Source organism: Athene noctua, chromosome Z (genome assembly GCF_965140245.1).
Source record: "Athene noctua chromosome Z, bAthNoc1.hap1.1, whole genome shotgun sequence".
NCBI classification, from domain to species: domain Eukaryota; kingdom Metazoa; phylum Chordata; class Aves; order Strigiformes; family Strigidae; genus Athene; species Athene noctua.
Window position 1 is genome coordinate 25546737 of NC_134077.1, and position 21909 is coordinate 25568645.

At 36.7% G+C, this 21909-nt stretch overlaps 1 protein-coding gene across 5 annotated transcripts in view; it reads left to right on the top strand.

Moving 5' to 3' along the window:
• The window catches only part of PIK3R1 (phosphoinositide-3-kinase regulatory subunit 1), a 59191-nt gene extending 37748 nt beyond the window's left edge, over nucleotides 1-21443 (top strand). The window contains exons 6-16 of one of the 5 annotated variants that reach the window (XM_074931339.1): nucleotides 390-591; nucleotides 792-871; nucleotides 10472-10574; nucleotides 11239-11337; nucleotides 11462-11642; nucleotides 12115-12240; nucleotides 13279-13421; nucleotides 13691-13867; nucleotides 13970-14038; nucleotides 16308-16478; nucleotides 16904-21443. In XM_074931339.1, coding sequence (XP_074787440.1) covers nucleotides 390-591; nucleotides 792-871; nucleotides 10472-10574; nucleotides 11239-11337; nucleotides 11462-11642; nucleotides 12115-12240; nucleotides 13279-13421; nucleotides 13691-13867; nucleotides 13970-14038; nucleotides 16308-16478; nucleotides 16904-17093 — 1541 coding nt within the window. In that variant the 3' untranslated portion in view covers nucleotides 17094-21443. Of the gene's footprint in view, nucleotides 1-389; nucleotides 592-791; nucleotides 872-8698; nucleotides 8719-8993; nucleotides 9111-10471; nucleotides 10575-11238; nucleotides 11338-11461; nucleotides 11643-12114; nucleotides 12241-13278; nucleotides 13422-13690; nucleotides 13868-13969; nucleotides 14039-16307; nucleotides 16479-16903 lie in introns of those variants that run through there. The other 4 variants (XM_074931340.1, XM_074931341.1, XM_074931342.1 and 1 more) reach the window with 4 other exon arrangements.
• Nucleotides 21444-21909: the final 466 nt, after the last annotated feature.

The following is a 21909-nucleotide window of genomic DNA, read 5'->3' on the forward strand; positions in this document are numbered from 1 at the left end:
ATATCTCAGGACAGGATATTGTTACTGGTAACCTTCAAAGTTAGAACAGCACCTGTGAGACTTATCTAGTGCATCTGAGAATTACCCAATCATGTGTGACACTAAACACAAGACAGCCTTCTACCAGTACACTCTGAACACATTGTGGTTTTTACCAAAATGCATATCTGTTTCCATTTGACTTTTAAATACTTGTTCTTTACTCTTCTCTAAGCATTTCACTTTTTTTCAAAAGAAGAAGTCTGACAGCTCTAATGAAGGACAGAATATTTTATTTTTTTTTTTTTTTCATAAAATCGATTGCTTCCAAAGGAGTAATATGTAGTTTCATTTTACTTGTGGAATGTTCCTCTGCTGATATCAAGAGCCTTTTATCTGTTTGCTTGCAGAAGTGCAGAGCTCAGAGGAATACGCACAGTTGCTGAAGAAACTCATCAGATCTCCAAATATACCTCCCCAGTATTGGGTCACACTCCAGTATTTGCTCAAACATTTCCTCAGAGTTTGTCAAGCCTCCAGCAAAAATCTCTTGAATGCAAGGTCTCTGGCTGAAATTTTCAGCCCTCTGCTTTTCAAATTCCAGATAGCAAGGTACGTGGATCATCTGTACTTTATTTTGTACTATAAATATGGGTTAGTTGTATACAAAAGTAAGTTTAATGAATTAACTTTCTGACCTTACTTCTAATGTGGAGGGCATAGTTGTAAATTTTTTCAATATTTTTTGAATAATTCTAATGTAAACTTTTGCATTTTTTCCTAGTTCTTACTGCCTAATCCATCTCTTACAGCTCTGATAATACTGAACACCACATAAAAATCCTAGAGGTTTTAATCACAAGTGAATGGAATGAGAGACAGCCTCTACCAGGTAAAAAAAAAAAATTAATTAAAAAAGTTACATGCCATTGTTTTCTTAAATATTAAAATTTAACATACAGACGGTATATGCTTGTTGTTTTTCTTTTTTAATCAAAATTAATCCAAAATTGCATAATTACAGAACTAAGTAGAAGTTGTTCATATATTCTGTAGTGGTGTGCAACATTTTTCACTAAAATCATTTTAGTACCCACAGTTCGTACAGCTTTAGGCCTTTCTTTTTTTTTTTCAGTAATCAGTGAATAGGAACTTGGGAATTTTTGAGACCTGTAAACCAATAGAATGCATATCAGGGTGGGGGTGTAAATTCTCAAGATTTTATTTAATTTTCACTGCCAGGCAAATTTTCTTAGAACTCTTCTATACTCCATAGAGATCATCAGAAGAAAGTAAGATTTTCCCCTTTATTTACATATATATTTTTTAATCCAGAGGCTCAAAAGATTTATTTATCAAGAAATAAAAACCAGAAAATATTAAAACCCCATTCAGGAAAGTTAGACTACACTTGTATTGATTCTGTGAGCAACTAATTTACTCAACAAACAGTAAAACGCACCTCTAATTCATGCAAAAATCCCTGGTTTTCAATCAAATACTTAGTAGGAACAAGGCAGAGTTGCTGACAGTGTGCAAAGGAAATTATTAATACGGGGGGACTTCAGAAGTTAGGTTAATGTAATTCCTTTTATAGCTTTTTAACAGAGAATATCCTAACAAAGGATAGGGCAGTGGTGAACAGAACATTGGGCAGGCTGTAACTTTCCCGCTGCTCCATTCAAAGTACAAAGTAAAGTTCATGTCAGTGGGATTTGTAGGGCTGCTTATGATTTGAAGAGCTAGAACACAGCAGCAAAAAAGTGGCAGCAGGAAAATGCCTTATTTCTCATATTTCAGGTAGGCTCATTGTATAATCCCCTTCATCAACTAATGAAGATTAATTTAAAATGGATAAGATTTTTGTTCCTGCTGCTTTGACTGGAAGGCTTTTCCAACCTTGCCCGCTCTATTAGTTAGGAGCTTTTCCCTAACGTTTAGTGTACATCTATTTTCAGCTAGTTTATACCTATCTAGTTCTGTTCAGTTTTGTCAAAATAGCTAAGCAGGCATTTCCAGAACCTCTGCGTGTGTTCCTTTTTAATGCTTCTTAATAACCAGGAAAGTCTAAACTTATTAATGACTACTTGTCCTATTTTACTAAGAATCAGCAAAGAACTGCTAACTGTTAAATTATTTTCTTTGCCACCTGTTATAAGCCTTAAAAAGCATAATATGTTATTGAATCGTCTAATACTAGGATTTGCTGATAGCATTCTTAAAAGTCATATGTTTGCAAATGCATTAGAGTATGTAAATTTATATGGATAGAGGCACTGATTGGGAGGTTACAGAGGTAGAGTCAGCAGTGAGAGTTTATTAACTTGCACTTAAGAGATCACTTGGTTGCATATTGTCCTGAGTTGCTTCATGTGAGGAAAGTGTAAAAGTGAAAGATTTGGATGTTAGAACTTACAAGGAGTACAAGGAGTCTAGTCATCTTGAGAGCATCATTAGAGCACTTGAAGGAATGTGGCTGTATCCATCAGATTTATAAGGTTTGACACTACATTAATAATTATAATCTAACGTTGGCTTGTTTTTAATATTCCTTCTGCATTAATTAATATTTCACAATGCACTAGTTTATTTTGAGGGTCCTCCTGGGATTTTTCGTCTGATCTGTTACAAAAATAGAACTCCTTCCCTGTGCATTTCAAAGTCCATCAGGGGCAGTGGAACGTTTTTTAGTAAAACATTTGCATGTCTATTAATATGCTGAAAAAAACCCTCAGATAAGAATTTGCAAGCTTTGTAGTCTATGGTTAGTTAGCCTCTGCTCCTAGGCCTGTAAAATGCCTGAATAATTTTCTAAGTTGCGTCTTAATAGAATGTTACCTGAATTTACAGGATTAGGACATGAGTCTGTTTTCTACACCAAAATCACTCAGTGACCTGATCGTCTGAAGTGCTCTGTTTTTATAGTTCTCATAGAAGATCTGTTTCTCAGAATTATCATCTTCATGATTCTTGCTTGTAATGGCTTGAGTTTCCATAAAAGCTGTTGAGAGACATTGTAATAAAATGAGATTCCTAGAAAAGAGATTTTTTATCACAGAACAACTCTGGACTGATTTTTTTTCTGTGTCATAGACTTCAACAGCAAAATATGCATTTTAGTTTGTGAGTTAGAATAGTGCTTAGCCCTTCACAAAAGTTAAAGTACTAAAGTTAAAGTACCTGTTGTGCGTGTGTGTGAAGGTAACGTTGCAGAAGTAAGATTGCAGAAATGGTTGTGTTTTGGATAATCGGTAAGCAGATCCATTTTCTGATCCCTGTCTCATTCTTCGAGTTTATCAGTAGGAGAGACAAAAGATGCTGTTAGTGGGCAAGCTAGGTCATGTAGCATTCCATTTTAACACCCCAACTTGATAAACAGCCACACAGGCTTTAATTTAACCAGTAATGCTGGTTTTACAGTGAGAAAGAACATGCATGTCTCTAAATATGCTATTCAAAACGGTAGTGTTAGAAGAAAATCTTAATTGTAACAGATGATAGCTAACAGTACTGCTTATGTCTCACAATCTCGCACATCATTCAGAGGTGTGAAGGCATGTGTGCTTTTAGATGTCAATATTGAAAAATAGGCTATATTTGTAGGTGTAGAAGACTGGATGGGGGTTTTTTTAGATAATTTTCAAGGATTGCAAAGTCTCCTGGGTTTCTCATCTGGAGGAGGCCTGCCCTGGATGGAGGTCCTAGAGCCATCCATGAGGCCTGACAGGTGCTCAGGGCAGTTTGGAGCTGGTAGCAGGTCATACAGAGGATAGTGGGGTGATGGAAGAGTTGGGAGGTGATTTTCAGGGGAAACTCGGAGATGGAGTTCTCTTGGGGTCAGAGAGTGTTAAGGAGCATGGGTTGGCTTTGGGTGTGTGAGATAAGGTGTGTCTTTTCACAGGAAGGCAATGAAGAAGGGGGACATGGTGGAAGATCAGGGGGATGTAGGAAGCTGGTAAGGTTGTGGGCAGACAGGCTGGTGAGGAGCAGAGAAAGAGTACTGCAGTGGGGGAAAGGAGCTGACATCTTGTACGGATGAATTGAAGCCTAGCCTGTGCATTAACTAAAGCTGAGCTGCTTCATCTAGACTGTTTGTCCCAGTTTATTCCTGTTTCCTAGGCTTGTAAATATCACTGCAAATAATGGCTAAAGCTGTGAAATACTGCAGTTTTAAGCATGAAGAGGTACGTTTTACTACTCATGGGGTCATAGGTAAGATTAAGTGAGGTAATGAGACTGCTTTACACCTAACCCACTGAGGATGGGACTAGAGTCCTGACAGTATCACCAAGACCAGACATTTTGCTTTTAGCTGCACAAAATAGCAAGCATGGTAATATAACAGCCAGAGCAGAGAAATGTAAAGGCTCATCTTGTTCCTCTTGGAATCGGGCACAGAGCTCCCCTGGACTGCAGCAGTGGTCAAGGCTTAGCTCACAGTCCTGTCAGTAGTGCCTTGGGGACACAAATATGTAGGAACAGTGTCCTTTATTAGGACTTTTCTGCATCATGTCTCAGATTTGGCTGGACGGTCAGCAGTGTTGAGCCTGCAGAAGGCAGTCAGTCTGTCCCAGGCAGAGCTGATGCCGCACAGGAGTGATACTGCGCATCAGCACATCACCCAGCAGAGGGCTCCCCTTCTAAGCTAATAAACATCAGGCTTCATACCTGATTTAACGAAGAGCAAAATTCGTTATTAATCACCATATTTAGGAATGCCGTATTCTTGATTTAGGTTTTGACCGTGGGCTATGCTTAATGTTTCTCCATACCTAATTGAAAGTATTTGGTAAAACTGAAACAACATGTACAATGTTACTAGAATTTTTTACAGATTGATATTTGCATGTATGTGTATTTGTATGTATGTGTAACACACACATGCAAGCCTGTCAAACCTGATCATTTCTCTTCCTGCTTCATATATAATTTTTTAGAATAGAAGTGCTTTATAGGTAGAAGAACACTGTGAGTATGACTGCAAAAAATAGTAGGTTGTGGCTTCCTGCAAATACAAATCTATAGATAAGTACCTTGGGGTACCGCCCAAGGTTTTGAAATATAAATAAAAGTTAAGATAGACCAATTGTGTGAAAATGCAGGTGTGTATCTGCCAGTATCTTTTTTTGACAAGACACTTGGCTCCCTGCGCAGGATCATTAGGAACTCATTTTTCCACAGCACTGGAATCCAAAAAAACCCCAAACCAACAACTTTAAAAACAAAGCCTTATCTTTTATCTCTGTGTGTGTACCTGTGCTTTTTAAAATGATAAACAATTCCGTGAAACATGTTTGGGTTGAATTTTCTCCTTTGATAATACGCTTCCATATCGTGCCCCTATAAAACAGAAAATGTTAACATCTTCCGTAATTTTAACAGTAAATAGGAGGCATATCAGTCAGTTACTGTCAGAAGTTGGATTAGTTCAGAAACACAGGTTACCATCTCTGTTTGAAGTAGGCTGTACCTTTATGGCTGTGCTGCTTTAAATGCTATATAGGATTGATGATTGCTCAAGCAGGCAAAGGCTAAAACTAAAGAAGCAAGGGATTTTTATAGGTGAAGCTAATCGATGAGCTGTAAAACATCAAAAATGTCCTGCAGATATTGGGGATTTCATTATTAGGTACAAGTGATATTTAGTAGCATAAGAGGGTTTTGGTAGGTGGAGTGTTTGGGAGGTGAAAACTTTTTGGTATCATTTGACTGCCAGAAGGAGCACAAGCAGATCTCAAGGAACACAGCTACTAGAAGTTCGCATTGTTTCCAACAAGTGGGAGGAAAATATTAATCCTCTTCTCTTCCTTCTCTGAATTAAATCTTGTGGTCTGCTTCTCCTTTCACTTCGAATTTATTTCCTTGTAAAAGTATAGCTGGCAGAGAAGTTAACCTTTGTAGGCAAGGGGGAGCAGGCTGTTCAGTTGTTGCTCTGTTCCTTTAGCAAGTCTGATCTCCACCAAACACTAAAGCAAGGAAAATATATTTGACCTAAACTGCTCCCTCGCTGTACAGTCCCTTTTTCTGCCAGCCTTCCCAAGAAATGAGCAATCCTGAAGTACTGAAAAACACCATGGATGCAGACAGGTGTTTTTCTACTATTTTCAGTTTATAGGAAATGGTTAAAATGCCTCACAGTATCACACTAAGGGTCTTCAGGCAGCACCTGTATTTGTGAAACAGTGTGAGAGTGTAGGAGGTGATGCTGTGCTTGCAAGCAGGCTACTTTGCTTGCATAGGGCTGCTCTGAGAGATGCAGCTCTTTTCAAGGAAGATTTTGATTCTGTTTTTTTTCTGCAGTGTTAGTTAGCCACTTCCTGTATTTGGCTGTTCATGGTGCTTTTCTCAACTTTGATACTGCACTCAGCAGTCCATGACAGAGACTATTTTAAGGCCTATTACAATGGTCTTCTCATTTACTTAGCTAAAATGAGAAAGTTAGCCCTCCATTGGCCACTTGTTAGCTGATGACAACTTTTCGTTTGAATCTGTCACCCCCTCCCCCACCTGAAATCCCTGGCTCAGCAAATATTTGAACTTGCCCAAGTTAATCATGAAACTGAGATCTTTATCTGAGACATGCAAGCTACCGAGGGTGGTGGTTGGTTTTTTTTTTCTTTTCACAGTACTAAAGTCAGGTTCACTTTTTAATGATGAACCAGAGTAAGTGGATACCTTCTGCACAGCACAGAGCTTTAAGCTGTTAAGAAGAGAGAAAAGACTTGGATTTTCTCACTGCATGTTCCAGCACTTTTAGGGATTTTTATGGAACATTGGTTATAAAGCAGACCAATCTGTTTTTTGGAATTTTTTTTTTTCCTCATTCTATTAGTAAAAGGAGTTTTGGGACAGGGGGGGTTAAGCAAGATTTTTATAAGAGGAAACCAACTAATTTTTCAGGTTATTGGATTGTATTTTCAGGTTGTATTACAAGGGTGAGCATTTATGTTGCGTAATTTACAAAGTAAGTGATTTTGAATATCTGTTTGTGTTTTCTTCATCACCTCAGGGAAGTATTGAACTATAACTGGTTACCAGGTGGAGCTTTCATGGTCTTAAGATACGTGAATGAAAGTCAAGTGCGTTGATACCTCTCCAGGTTATATAGGGAATGGGGAATCGCCTCCTATCTTTTTTTGCCTATTAAGCTAAGCTAGTCTGAGCTGAGCATTAATCCTTTTATACAAGTGTGGGCAGTCCAAAATTTGTCCACGACTGAAATCCTGGAGAAGTAATTTTTCCCTAAAGACTTTATTCAACGGAATAAAAAAATCTTACTGATCCCACACAAGACCTAAATGAAGCAATGTAGCCTTTGTAAGAAATCTTTATAAGTTAATTTAAACAATTACCTTGGCAGCTCAACTGTTTTGGTAGCAGGTGGGCTAAACCTCCAGGTTCTGTGTTTGGACTTGTGTCTGGGATGATTTTAGGTATCCTATTTCTTTTTGGAAATGGAAGGAATCTTTGGAGCATGTCTACCTAAACTAGGAGGGGACAGTCTACTTCAGAATGACTTTAAGGTTGCTAACATGTAAAGCAAACTAGCATGCATTTTTTTTATAGTTGTAGGTACTCTGGACATGTTCTTGTATGTTAGTGCTTGTCTAAAAGGGGTAGGCTGCTGAGGAGCACAGATGAAGGGTAGATCTGTGTGAAATATTTGGGAGGATATAAATTGTGTTAATTTTTTTAATGAGTATTTGTGAGATAGAGCACATTTCAGCCACACCAGGATTTCTTATGATGTAGGCAGAGATAGTTGCTACAGCTACTCATTGTTGTGGTTATTTTTGGTATCTGGTTTTCTGTCCCCATAGATTATAGCAAGTGTAAATCATTCACATTGCTTTACATAGCATTCCGCTCTGGAATTCATAGTCTAGTTCTGTGCGTGTTTCTTGCAAGGGGTCTGAGAGAGTTAAAGTCAGAGATGGGGAGGGGGAGTTAAGAAGGAATATTTCTAAATGGTAGGAGGATACTGATGACATGAAGTCAAGTGAGGAAGGAGACATTTACAAGGGACTCTTGCTTTTAAATACAGTTAACCTGATAGCTTAATGAGGACAGAGTGGAGAAACAGTGTGAAAAGCCACATCTTGTATCCTCACAGACTGGCTTATTGTATTCAGCAAAATCACTTTTAAAGATCTTGCTCAGTTCTGACTTTATCCCACAGTTTAGGCAAGTCTGCTGAATGTAAGATTACAATATTTGTGTTTTAGATTTCAAAATCTAAATCTTTTGGAATTGTGTTTTATTACAAAATTTTAAGAGGATGAAGACATTTCTGCTGTAAGCACATTTTGTGTAATAATATCAGGTATATCAGACCTGTGTGTCCATTAAAATAATAATAGAAATCTGCACAGTTTAAAAACATAATCCATATTTCATTATGTGGAGATTTGTCTGTGTATATATGTGTAAAATGATTGTGTGATGGATACACACACACACAGAGTCATGCTCTTTTCCATTCTGCATCGTGAATATGTACAGTAGATCTAGAAGCCTTTTAAAGCTTTTTGAATGGTAAGCTTCAGGCATCCAAGCAGAAAAATGCAACTGAGATGTGACCGACCTACTTCTGAAGGGAGCTGCCTTGTGTGTGAGTGTGCATGTGTTGTGTGCGCGTGTGTGTAAGAGCTGCGTGCTGCAGCAGATCAGCCTTTTGTCATCTTGCCAGGATTGGACTGTACCATGCTGCAAAGTCAGGAAAACAAGCTGGGAACACGGGTGAGAGGAGCCCACTCACGCCTTTTGTTTGTATACCAGGTTTATATTGCTGTTCTGCTAAATGTAGATCCTTTCTGAAACTGAAATTGTTTTAAGATTAATGTAGAACAAAATGATGAAACAGGAGGGGTCTGGTGACATTATTTTGACATGATTGGCTGAGGATTATGATGTAATAGGTTACAGTGCAGCCTCTTATAGGTTTTAAAATGAATTCCAAGACACCATTACAAAGAGAGCCTGACTCTTTTCTTGTATCTGAGCTTACTCAGTGAAACTCATACAAATGTACAATACTGTTTGGAATATGGAAGAACTGGATATAGAATATCCTAAGACAGATATAAATTGTGGCACAGACTTGATGTTTTACATAGAAATGGATCCACCAGGTAAAACTGCAGCCTTATTATGGAAGACTTAATTTAATTTTGGTATTTACAATAGCTGCTGGAATATTCTTAGTGACTATGTAGGATTTCTTTACTTTGTTGTTGATACAAAGAGTTTTTCCTTTTTTTCATAAATCAGAAGGAAATTGTGGTTTAGTGCATGGTGATGATAATTAGAATATTAACCTGTAGAAATAGCTGTCTGCTTACTTCATTGAATTTTTACTGAATTGACCTGTGTATTTTGGTTTTATTGTCAGATGTAGTTCTAATTCTGCTATTATATCATAAAGATTTTATATTTCTTTTATTGCTATTTTTGCTCTCTCTGTTTCACACTGTGACTAAAAGATGCTGTAGTAACACTTCTATTCCCTGAAACAGTGATGGCAAATCATTGTTTTGGACTGTTTGAGGAAAAACATATTTTAAAATCTAGCAAGATTAATTGAATACCTGTTATTACATCTTTTTTTTTTTTTTTTGGTATCATAAGAAATTATTACGCTGTCTCAATATTGATTGCAACTTTAAAAACATCATCTTTTGTAGCTGGTTATAATATATAGGACAGGGATGTCTGTAAGGAGTGATGTACTTACTGGAGAACTGAAAGAGCTGGGTTGATTTTTAATCCTGATTCCAGTGTAGTCCCCCTTGCTACTAAGTCAGGAGTGCTGCAGTATCTTCTCTGGCACCCACTGGTATATGTATGCAGCCTTGACATTGAGAAAAAGGGGATGTGTTTTTTAACTGGTCCTGGCATTTGGAACATAATTTATTCTGTAGAATACTGAGCTTAAGGGATATTTGGGTCACAGATGGGTTTCTCAAAGTGGTGTTTTGGCAACTCATCACACAGAATGTTGAAGATCACAAAACCCCAGTTCTTAAACATACAGTATTGCTGTGGGTTTGTATCTTTTATTACTCAGCTTCTAGGTGAGGAAGCAGCAACATAACTCTAAGATAATTACAAAGGAGGGAAAAAAAGAGAAATTTGTCATGTTTTATTATTTAATTCACCTGAAGATAGTGGAAGAAGGTAAAAGAAAACTTCAGAAATTTTTCTTCTCAAATGCTTTCTTCACAGGGAGAGGAGATGAGTATGGTGTTATACTTTGCTTAAAACATATTATTGTAGGAGTAACATACTTTTTCAAACAGTACATCTTTTTTGTTTAATTGTTTTCAGTAAAATATCTTGATTCATCTAATGTCTTTTAAAGACCTAGTGGTGGAAAACTATTTTGTAACTATTTTTTTTTCTCATTCATGTTATAATGTGTATTTCAAGGAATTTATGGACAGGTTTTCAATGAGTTATAATCAATCAAAATTTTTTCCCCTTTCATCTGCAGCACTGCCTCCTAAGCCACCGAAACCTAATACTGTAACTAACAACGGCATGAATAACAACATGTCATTACAAGATGCTGAATGGTACTGGGGAGATATCTCAAGGTAAATCAACTCAAGACATGTATCCCTTATGTTTGGCTTTATGTTCTTGCTGTGCTATTCTGTGTCTGTGTATTATGCTTAAGTATAGAAAAATTACCATGCTAAGAGCCATCTTTAGGATGTTTTCCAACACATAGTATGGTTGGTTTTATTTCAAACTGTCTAAAAAGTTACTGGCAGTCAGTTAGAATGTAGTATGTGAAATGACTGTTCTGTTACTTTAAGACACCTATATGAAATGCAAGCATAGAAGGACAACATCAGAAAATTAAGGCGTTTTTTTCTTGTTTTTCATCCAGAACCTCAACAGTAGGCACAATAATTAACAAGCCAGACTAACAAGTGCCAGATATTAGCAACAGTTTTAACTCTACTATATATAGATACATTAGACCAGCACTGGCTGCTCCAATTGTGCAGGCTTGTATGAACAAGCAGAAAGACCTCTGCATGAATATAATTTTGTCCAGCAGTGAGAGTACATAGAATATGCCATTTTTATATCCCAGTTGTTCTCCAGCAATTTAAAATAAGCTGTTAAGTAACTGTATGTATTAATATGGAATTCAAGAAGGCTTCTAAAAACCACTTATTTTAAAACAGAAGAATTTAGAGCACAGTGAGAGACAGCTGAAATGATTGGTTGCTTTTACTTTCATTTTAGAGAAGAGGTAAATGAGAAGCTTCGAGACACTGCTGATGGTACCTTTTTGGTACGAGATGCTTCAACCAAAATGCACGGGGACTACACACTTACGCTAAGGTAAGATTAGTTACACTAATGTCTGTAATACTTGCTAGTAAAATGCAATACTACATTTAAAATAGTGTTTTTTAGGAAATAATACTTGAAGTATGCCTAACTTTTCAACAAACTTTATTTGCAGGAAAGGAGGAAATAACAAATTAATCAAAATATTTCATCGAGATGGAAAATACGGCTTTTCTGACCCATTAACTTTCAACTCTGTGGTCGAGCTAATAAACCACTACCGGAATGAATCCCTAGCCCAGTATAATCCTAAACTGGATGTAAAATTACTGTATCCAGTGTCTAAGTACCAGCAGGTAATTTGGTCTATTTTCTTTGTGTTTCACTTAAATACAGAGAAATTACTGCACACTGGGGAGTCATTTATCATGAAGAACTTCAGCTCTGTTAATATTTGAAAAAATAAACTAGGTATAAAAATGGATATTTTTGTTTAAAACCAACTCCACAGTTTGCAGATAAATAATTAAAACTTTAAATACTGCAGAAACATCATTAAGAGATAAGCTTATAAGTACCCCACTCATTAGTGATGAAATCTATCATTTTCAGTATAACGCTGAACACTTTTAATACAAAATTGCTTTTTGGCATTGATTTCTCATTTTTGTATTATGTATATAGTATATTTTATCTCCATATTGATGAAAGAAGAGTTACATTTACCATGTAACTATCTAGGCATTTTTTAAACAGTTTTAATCCTGGAAATCTGAGCAATATAATTGTTTCTTTATGGAAGATCTTTGCTGCTGCTTATCGTTTCAGGATCAAGTTGTAAAAGAGGATAGCATTGAAGCAGTAGGAAAGAAATTACATGAATATAATACCCAGTTCCAAGAAAAAAGTCGAGAGTATGACAGACTCTATGAAGACTACACAAGAACATCTCAGGTGAGCTAGATTTGAAACCGAAGGGAGAGTGGAAGACTTCTGTAGATGTAGAAGAATAGTACTGTAAATCCATACTGCCATCTTTCTCCATCTTCTTCCTCCTCCCTTCTGCCACCACTACCACTGCCCGAAAGAGGAAACATATATGGTGTGCTTGCTCAGTATAGTAGAATAGCTTACTTATGTTTGAACAGTCACTGCCTATAACCTAACCCACACTGTGCCCAAGTCTGACACCTGCATCCAAAGCAAGCACAGAACTATCTTGATTTACCAACACTTCTGCATACTGACCTTATCAAGCTGAGTTATGGTTTTCAAGGCACATTTGCAGGGAAGCATTGTGTTTTATTACTAGTTTTGAAGGGTCTGGTTTTGTCTGTGCAGGGTAGATGACGTGTAGATACAGTGCCGGAATTAAAAACTGCCCCTGCCCTTCTTTCAACTTAACTATTAGCCAGGCCTTGAAGCGCCAAAAAATTAGTGCAGTTTTACAGACCCCGAATCAAGACTGCTTCTTAAAATATGCAAGAAATATAAAAATAATTGAAGAAAGGTGGAGACGTGCAGGCAACTTTAGCTAATGACTTAAAAGACATGGCTATCAGCTAGCTGTGTAGGGGCAAGAGGATGGACTAGATGAGCTCTTGAAACCTGTCCAGTTAAAAGTATCTTGTACTTTTATTTCAAAAAGCTAGATGTGTGTCTAAGGACATCAGTTGGTACAAAAGGCAAAGTACATTGCCACAAGGCTTTAATCATCACAAATAAAACATATATACAAAACAGAGATTGGAGCTAGTTCTTCATCTAGCACTTTTTCTTTCTTGGAAAACCTTTTCATAGAAAGCCTCATCATGGTAGCCTTTTGCACAGGCCTGTTCTCTGTGTGTTATAAGACTCTGCAAACAGAATGCATTCTGGTAAAGGAAATCTGAAGTTGTCTTTTACAATATCCTGACGTGTTTCTGTGATACAAGCCAATAAATCATCCACTCTGTCTGCTAACAAGTGTAATAACAATTATTTTATTTTCAGGAAATTCAAATGAAAAGAACAGCTATCGAAGCATTTAATGAAACAATTAAAATATTTGAAGAGCAGTGCCAGACACAGGAAAGATACAGTAAGGAATACATTGAGAAGTTTAAACGGGAAGGAAATGAAAAAGAAATACAAAGGTCAGTATTTGTATTTGCATTTCACATTGTATGCTTTTGAAGAAACAATACCAAGTATAGACCTACCTAAAACTAAATCGAAATTGCAAGTTTAAAGTTGTTCAGTTGTAAGCAAAGAAGCCTCAAATGGGGTAGCTGTGAACATGCAAAATGTAGCTACATCTAGAAAAATAATCTGCTCTCTTAAGTGTCTACACTGCTAAATACCAGATTATAAAGCTATAAATAAGGCATCATCTGAGTGTAACCTGCCACATTATTCCATTCAGAATTATGCACAACTATGAAAAATTGAAGTCTCGAATAAGTGAAATTGTGGACAGCAGGCGTAGATTAGAAGAGGATTTAAAGAAGCAAGCAGCTGAGTATAGAGAGATAGACAAGCGTATGAACAGCATTAAGCCGGACCTCATACAGCTGAGGAAGACAAGAGATCAGTACTTGATGTAAGTATCATTATGTATTAAACAATATTTTCTTAAGGTTTTTTTTAATTGTTATCCAACTTCTGTGACTAAAAATTGATTTTATTTGCAATTACTGTCCAGGTGGCTGACTCAAAAAGGTGTTCGGCAAAAGAAGCTAAATGAATGGCTTGGAAATGAAAATGCAGAAGAGTGAGTATTAAAAGATTTAAATATTTCTGGTATTTCAAATCATCTTACACAAAAGTGAGGTAAAGCATGTTTAATTCCTGGACCAGACAGAGGAAATCTCAAGTTTGGGTCTCCAGTAACAATGCACACTGTTAACACATAGCAGCCTTCATAATGCAAGTATTAGAAAGGACTCTGTCTCACCCCCTACTCAGCATTATTCGGGGAAGTGTATAATCAGGTTACTATAGCAAAGCACTGGAATGTAATCTGTATCTTTATTCTTACCAGCAAAATGAAGATCATAATGTGTCTTATAGAGATGCCATATGGATGGATAAATTGTTCAGAAGATCTCTTAGGCATGGGCAGGCTTTTTCCAAATTTCACGTGTTGGTAATCATGGTGCTATGTAGTATAGTGGTACTCACATGTGTATATCATATTGCTGTTGAAAATGATAAAATATATGCTGAAGAGTGGTCCTCCTCTGGTTTTGTGGACTATTTAATTTTTCTTGGAAATGGCAGGATAGTATTCTGTCATTTCATACAATTCAGTTTACTATAGGTTATGACAAGAGCTTGGGTAATGAATATGTTTCACTTTGTTCCTGGGAAAAAAACAAAACACACTTGGTTGGTGTGAATGCAGACCAAATTTAAACAAAACCAACCTACAAAATAGTATCAAAAGTATAGTAGGAGTGAAGAATGAACAAATAGAAAAACAAAGTTGTCTGAGTAATGTTTGTATCAACAGTTTCTTGTCTGTGCCTTTTACAGTGACAGGCTGAACATACAACAAAAGCAGCAGACTGACACTCTTTAGTGGATTTACATTCTAGCCTTGTCCACATCTATTTTAATTTGTCTTGGTTTATTGAGTCTCCTACTGTTATCCTGAAAACTGTGTGTCTCTGCTGTGTCTACACCGGTAGAAGCAGGGGATAAAAATGGCATACATATTTTAAAGCCATGTTGTTTACTCAGTCTTAGCACAGCTCAAAGGTGGTATGATGGAGAATACATAGTCCCCTGTTTCCAGTAGTACTTCCATCACTTAAACAGTAGACAACAATGTCAAGCCATGGTTTTAGTCTATCATCAAAATAGTAAGTGAAACTGTTTAAAGAAAATTTTTCTTTTCTCTCACTCTATGACTCTTCCTGCCAGTGAGTCTGGGAAGTGCTTTTCTACTGAAAAATTAAACTTCCAGAATATGACTTTTTCTTGTAATGCAGAAAAAAATCAGTATAATGAGCAGCAGGAAAAACAGGAATCACTTTCTTTAGGTGCTGGTTGAAAATAGAGCCACTACTCAATGCATTTGGATATCATGAAGGACAAAGGAATACAACAGGATAAGGGACCTAGAATGTCATCTGAAACAAAAGAACGCTACTTCTGAAAAACTGAATTCTTTGTGAGATTGCTGATTTCTATAGACTACCCTGAGAATCAGAAAGACAGAACTGTGGATGAGTGAGAAGTCATATTTTCTTACACCAAGGAAAACTGATTAAAAACCTATTACAGAGATAATAAATACCTTAGTGGAACACAGACTGGTTGCAAGCTGAGCAGGAGAAGCAGGACCCACCAGTGCAGGCTGCTGGGGGAGTGGGGAGCACTGAAACTGCAGAATAATCAAAGTGGTGTCCACACAGCTGAACCAGAGACATCTTCTTTCATGGTGAGCTTTAGCTCAGAGGGTTCTCTGAATCAGCTTTATAGTTGGTGGCTGTTTTGGTAAAGAAGGCTCTACATTATATGCTCTTCCCATAATCTGGCTATAAGGAGAGTGAAAGAGCACTCTCTTTCCACAGAGCCATCTCTCCTATAAATAATGAATCTGTCTACCTGTACAATGGCTCATAGCTTTCCCAAGCAGCAACTGTAGCTGATACGTTGCACGGTTTTCCACTGCTGACCAAGTGTTCTGATCTTTGGAAATGAAGCTGAATCTGAGGGTATTGATTTTGCTGGGCTTGCTATTTACCAAAACAGTAAGCAATGGTAGAAGTGCTGAAGTGCTCACTGTTTTGTGAGCAAGTGCTTTTATATCCTTCTTCAGATTTACATGAGTGTTTTTAAAATAAACTTACATATTTTTATTCAGTGGTTTGAAGGGTGTAGTATCACATAGTTTACATCCCTAGTTTTACCGAGGAGGCCTCCTACTAACCACTGACTTTTTTTTTTCCTAAGTAATATGAAATAGAGACTAATTAATTCATGGATTTTCTCTGCTATGTGTATCACAAACACGTTTTGTCCTATTTCAACAGCCAGTACTCTATGGTAGAAGATGATGAGGACTTGCCCCATCATGATGAGAGAACATGGAATGTGGGAAATATCAATAGAAGCCAAGCTGAAAATCTGCTACGGGGAAAGCGAGATGGAACATTCCTTGTTCGAGAGAGCAGCAAACAAGGCTGCTATGCCTGCTCTGTTGTGTATGTACCATAATTTGTGAGTGATGTAACCAACGTTTGAGGCACCTAGCTTGAGCAGATAAACACTTGGCTATGCATGGGTCCCATTGGACCTTTGCACTTAGAAGCAGCCCATCAAGTCCTGAGGCCATTCCTCATTGCTGCTCCACTTCCTACACAGCTCAAATCTGTGCCACTCCCACAGATAAGTCTCACACAAAAGAAGGGAAACCAAAGCATGGATGCACTCTTCTGTGCAGCTGCTATGTCCTGCCTATGTCCCACTTCCCTAAGCTAACACAACATCTGTGAATTTGGGTTAAACCTAGGCTTTTACCGTTATTCCACCACAGAAGAAAGAAATTCTAGGTAGTGGCTAGCATTGTATCTTCTAGCTTAACTTTACTGACAAACTAAACACTGGTTGGTTTTTTTTTCCTCTTTAGGGTGGATGGAGAAGTAAAGCACTGTGTGATAAACAAAACACCTACTGGGTATGGATTTGCAGAGCCATATAACTTGTACAACTCGCTCAAAGAACTGGTGCTACATTATCAACACACATCACTCGTGCAGCACAACGACTCTCTCAATGTCACATTAGCCTACCCAGTATATGCACAGCAAAGGCGATGAAGATCTTAATATTCTGGCTTATTTGGGTTTTTTTCTAAAGAAGAGATTTGACAACATTGAGGCCTCTGGAGAGAAAAGGCTCCTTTCAGCCTTACTCAATTTGAGCTGCAGTATCAAAGCTATCTGTCTTCAGATGGGACTAGAGCTTTCCTTCACAACTGCAGTGGAATAGATCACAGCATTAAGCTGTGAACATATGTTTCTAATCTGAAGTGCTTCTTTTTTAATTAAGAAAAGAAAAACATGAGAGAAATCCGAAACTGATCTCCCTGCAGGGACATAGAGGCCTTTAACCATGGTGCTTGTTTACGACCACTTCTGAAGCTTTACCAGCTAGAACATTGGATTCTCCAGACACAGGTATAAGAGGTCTTTGTCATTCGGTTATTGGAACTTTCTGGTCACGACCTGGCTTGGATTTAGTGTTGCTGCACTCTGTGAATCCAGACACACAGCATTGTGGATTTTTTTCGTTTCTGGTGAATGATATGTAGCAGAATGGCACTTTCATTTCTAAGGGACACTTTAAAAGGACTTAAGTTACAGTATGTTGTTCAAAGTAATTGTAATAGCAAAGTGCCAGGAAGTGTTTTGTTTAGACGTTTGAAAAATCCTCTTTTAAGAATATATTTAAGACTGAAGAAGACAGGACTTTCAGTGGCATACAGTATATAATAATGTACATAGTATTGGATGACTAACTATCATTGATGGAAACTATTGATACCAAACTGCATCTCTTTTTCCTTTTCTGTTCACTGAAAGACGAATTATTAGACCATGCTATGCAATACTCAATTTCCTTTACACTGTAGTCTTCTCTGAAGCATATCTACACGTTAAGCTTGTTTTTCTTTCTTGTTTCCTTGTCTTTTTTTTCTTTCTTTCTTTTGCCTAAAATATTTTTCCCAATTATTATTTTTTATTTTTCTTTTGTTTGTTTGATTGTTTTAAATAAATGTACAGGAAGCCAGCAAGAGTTGGCTTCAGAATTAAAACTATTAAATACTTTACAATGTTCTTTGTATAGAGTATTGAGCTACTAGCTCAAAGTTTAAAAAGTTCATAATTTTTTTTTTTTTTGACTAAATATTTTGTTGGGCAGTGCCTGATAAGCTTCAAAGCTGCTTTAGTCAATACAAAATATATGAATATTACAAAATATCACTGAGTCCAACAATATTGTTTCAGAGATATCTTTGAAGTACGGTACCACACTATGTTTGATTTTTGAAGCATTTTAAACTTCTATCATGATTGTCTTTGTATTTAGAAGACAAAAGATTGTGTACCCTTCTCTGAGAGAGATTGCAGAAAAAACAGAAAATTTGGCTACTGGGGTAGATAGTTTGGATCTCAGAATGAATACAGCCTTCATAGTAAACAAATGACTTCTTGACCTACTGTGGTAGAATTTTTGTCAGCGTGTAAAGGTATTTTCATTTCATATGAAGGAAGCTTCTGTAATCTGTTGCCTGGGTTTTTTTCTTGTATTAGTATTGTGAAAAAAAAAGTTCCCACCTTTACTGAGAATATTTGGGTACAACGTAGAGGTAATTAAGACTGGAAGATACCCGTTTTGAAAATGATTAGGCTATCATATTTAACATTTTGAATTTTTGTAAGTTTGTAGGCTGAAACTGTATCGAAGTGAGCACTTCTGTAATTTCAGGCACCAGAGAATTATGGTTTAATTGAAGGAGACAAATACATGAATCCCACTAAAGCAAATTTATTAAGAATTCGGAACAATTCACTCTGGGTGGTTTGCAATGGTTATTTATTGTCCTGACCACTGAGGAAGTTCACACATTGCAAACTGTTAAAATAATGAAGTTCAGAGAAGTCTTGGAAGAGTTTTGACTAAGTGAACACAGGAATTTATTCTTTCCCCAAGATGCAAAGGCAAGACCCGTTACTATTAAAGAGAGTTGCGCACACAATCAGAAGAGTTAAAACCCATGGAGTTCTCTCATAATAGCTCTGGTTTAGAGATATATGTGTTTTAATTCAGTTAAACTATTGGAAATAATAAGAATAAATTTGCCAGTCTCAAGTAGTTTTTATATTATCTTTTCATTTTTACATTATTCCTTCATTTCTGAGTTTGTAAGGCTTTTGATTTTATTTTGTTTTTCAGCTTCCTTTTTTTTTATGTTTTTGTTGGTTATCTTTGCTTTCCTATATATTACTAGAAAATATCAGGAAGCAAGATTCAACCATCATTAATGTTTCAGGGTAGTCACCACTTAGAAAATTATTCTGAGTATTTTTTCTGAATAGTTTAGTCTTCATCCCTTCCTTTCCTCATTCCATATTCTTTTCAGGCCTGTAGGACCATGTAAATTTGGCTTAGTAATAACTGGTTTTTACTATGAAAAGCACCAACAATTACTCTAGCATGCCAGTTACGCTACTGGGCTTGAAGTTACAAATTAGTTCGGTATACAACAATTTAACACTTGTAGCAATCCAAGATATTCTTTGGACATATATTAATTTTGAATGTTAAATATTTTAAGAGTAAAATTGTATTTTTTTCTCTATAAGCAAAATCTATGTAATCTGAATTGATGTTTCACATAGCATTTGTCAAGAAATTTTATCGTAGTTAAGGCATTTGGATCTAATTTTCTTCATATTAAGAAAACCTCTGCTATGTCAGTGGGCCATATACTGAGCACACCCAGCCCAATATGGAATATGATTTGTTCCTGTTGTGCTCTACAACTTCTCTTTATCTGTAGTTGTAGCAGAGACAAAAAAAAAAATCTCTGTGTGTGCAAATTTGGCACTTGCTTTTCTTGCACAAGCAACAATGAGAAATAAGCACTATGCTGTGAGGCTGAGTGCTTAGTACTTCTTATGGGGATATTCTGCCTACACAGGGTCTGTGCAATTTGCAAGGATCACTTACGCCCTCAAATTGGCATGAGTGGGTTTTCTTTGGTACTTACGTATTGTGTGGCCTCTGCATTTCACTCGCTTCTTAATGCACAGAGCTAAGTCCTGCCAAAGGCACTATTCACTGCAGAGTTTTTTGTACTTAATGTACCTTATTGTTCACTCCAGTTTTTATTTAATCTCGAACAGACTAATATATACAGAAAAAAAGCACGTGGATGTAACTGAAGAAACATGGTGCTTTTCTGTATTTCTATTGACATGTAGTTTTTCCATCTAATATAATTCAAGGGTGGGATTTGTTTGGGGGGTTTTTTTCGGTTTTGTTTGGGGAATTTTTTATTTTAAATCCCTGAGTTATGCTGCACTGCAGCAGCACTTTCACAAGGCCTTTGGAAGTCTTGAGACATAACACAGAGAACCAAAACCCACAAGCAAAATTAGGAGTTTCTGACTTCCTTAAGTTAAAACTTGAATTTGCAGGTTTGGGGATGTATATCTGTGCATATGCGTGCACACTTGCTGTGATTATGTATGAATAGATCCCAGTATAGGTGCATTTTCACCAAACATGATCATTTTGCTGAATTCAGTAAGTGATATCATTAACTTTCTTTAAAGACACACACATATGCACACTAGACCTTTGTGGGTGCAGCATGTTTCCAAATACAGTTAGAAAACTGAGTTTCTGTGTTGTTGAATATTTTCTTAAAAAAAAAAAAAAAAGGAAAAAAAAAAAAAAAGCTTGTCTGTATGGTTCAGCTATCTAAGAAATCTTGTCAAGCAATCTGTAAAACCAAATCTTCAGATTTTCTATTTGGTGTCAACTGTTCTGTAGTGAAGAAATGGCTTTGTCTTGTAATTGGCAATGAAATAATAATGCTTGGGAAAACATTCAGATGCTTCTAATGGGGAAAACTTCTGCTGATTTTCACACAGTGCTTCTGCTATGCATGGTATTAAGTTGGAAAAGTGAGTCCTGATATTATTTTCTTTCAGGGTCACTTTAGAAATGGGCAGCTCAAAAAGCACAATGCCTCTCATGGGACAAGGTTCCAAAACACAACATTTTATGTAGAATCATGTTTTATTTCCTTCAATTGAAGACTGAATTGGACTGGGAGTTGGTAACATTACATTGCACTTGTCCTAATGAGATTGCATTAGCTGCCCAAGATGCTGCTAATTTTTTTTATTCTTGTTTTTAAAAATAAAGCTCTGTTCTGTTAAATGTCTTTAAAACATTAAGATTACTTTGTTTTAAAATGGTCTTTGAGGAGGTGGAGGGTAAAGTGGGTTGTAAATTGCCTTTACAAGGCAACAATGAAAACATGCCTCCTTGAAATTTTGTTCAAGCTATAGAGTTGATGGAGCTGTGTCTTGTTTTTCAGTTGCTTTAAAAATTGTAATAAGTCTTCAAGCAGAATAAAGGTTGTTTTTGAAACTGCATTTCACTTGTTGAGGCTTTAGTAAGGTCTTGAGATGTCTGTTTACTAGCATCCTTGCCTGATTCTTCCTGTCTATGTGTAGTCTACTTTGAATATGAGACCCACATGCTCATATTATTAGAGGGAACTAGAGAGTAAATAATTGCAGCTGATTTACAGCCATCCTATATATTGAATTGAATGGAGTAGTTGAGTAGCTCCAAAATAATCTTGTGTCAAACAGTGCCAAAATGACAGTTCTGCTCATCTCATACTCTTGCAAAAGCAGTATAATATTCATGATATGTGATCTGCCTTTCAGACTGCAGATGAAGTTCTGGTTCTTCTGAAATCAGTGTGAGTTTTGTCACTGATTTCCATGAAGCTTAGCCTGTCAGCCTTTGTAGCTAGAAGTCATCTACCAGCTTCATGCCTGCATCTAATCATGAAAACCAACATAAGAATGAGAAGCAAGGAAGTGA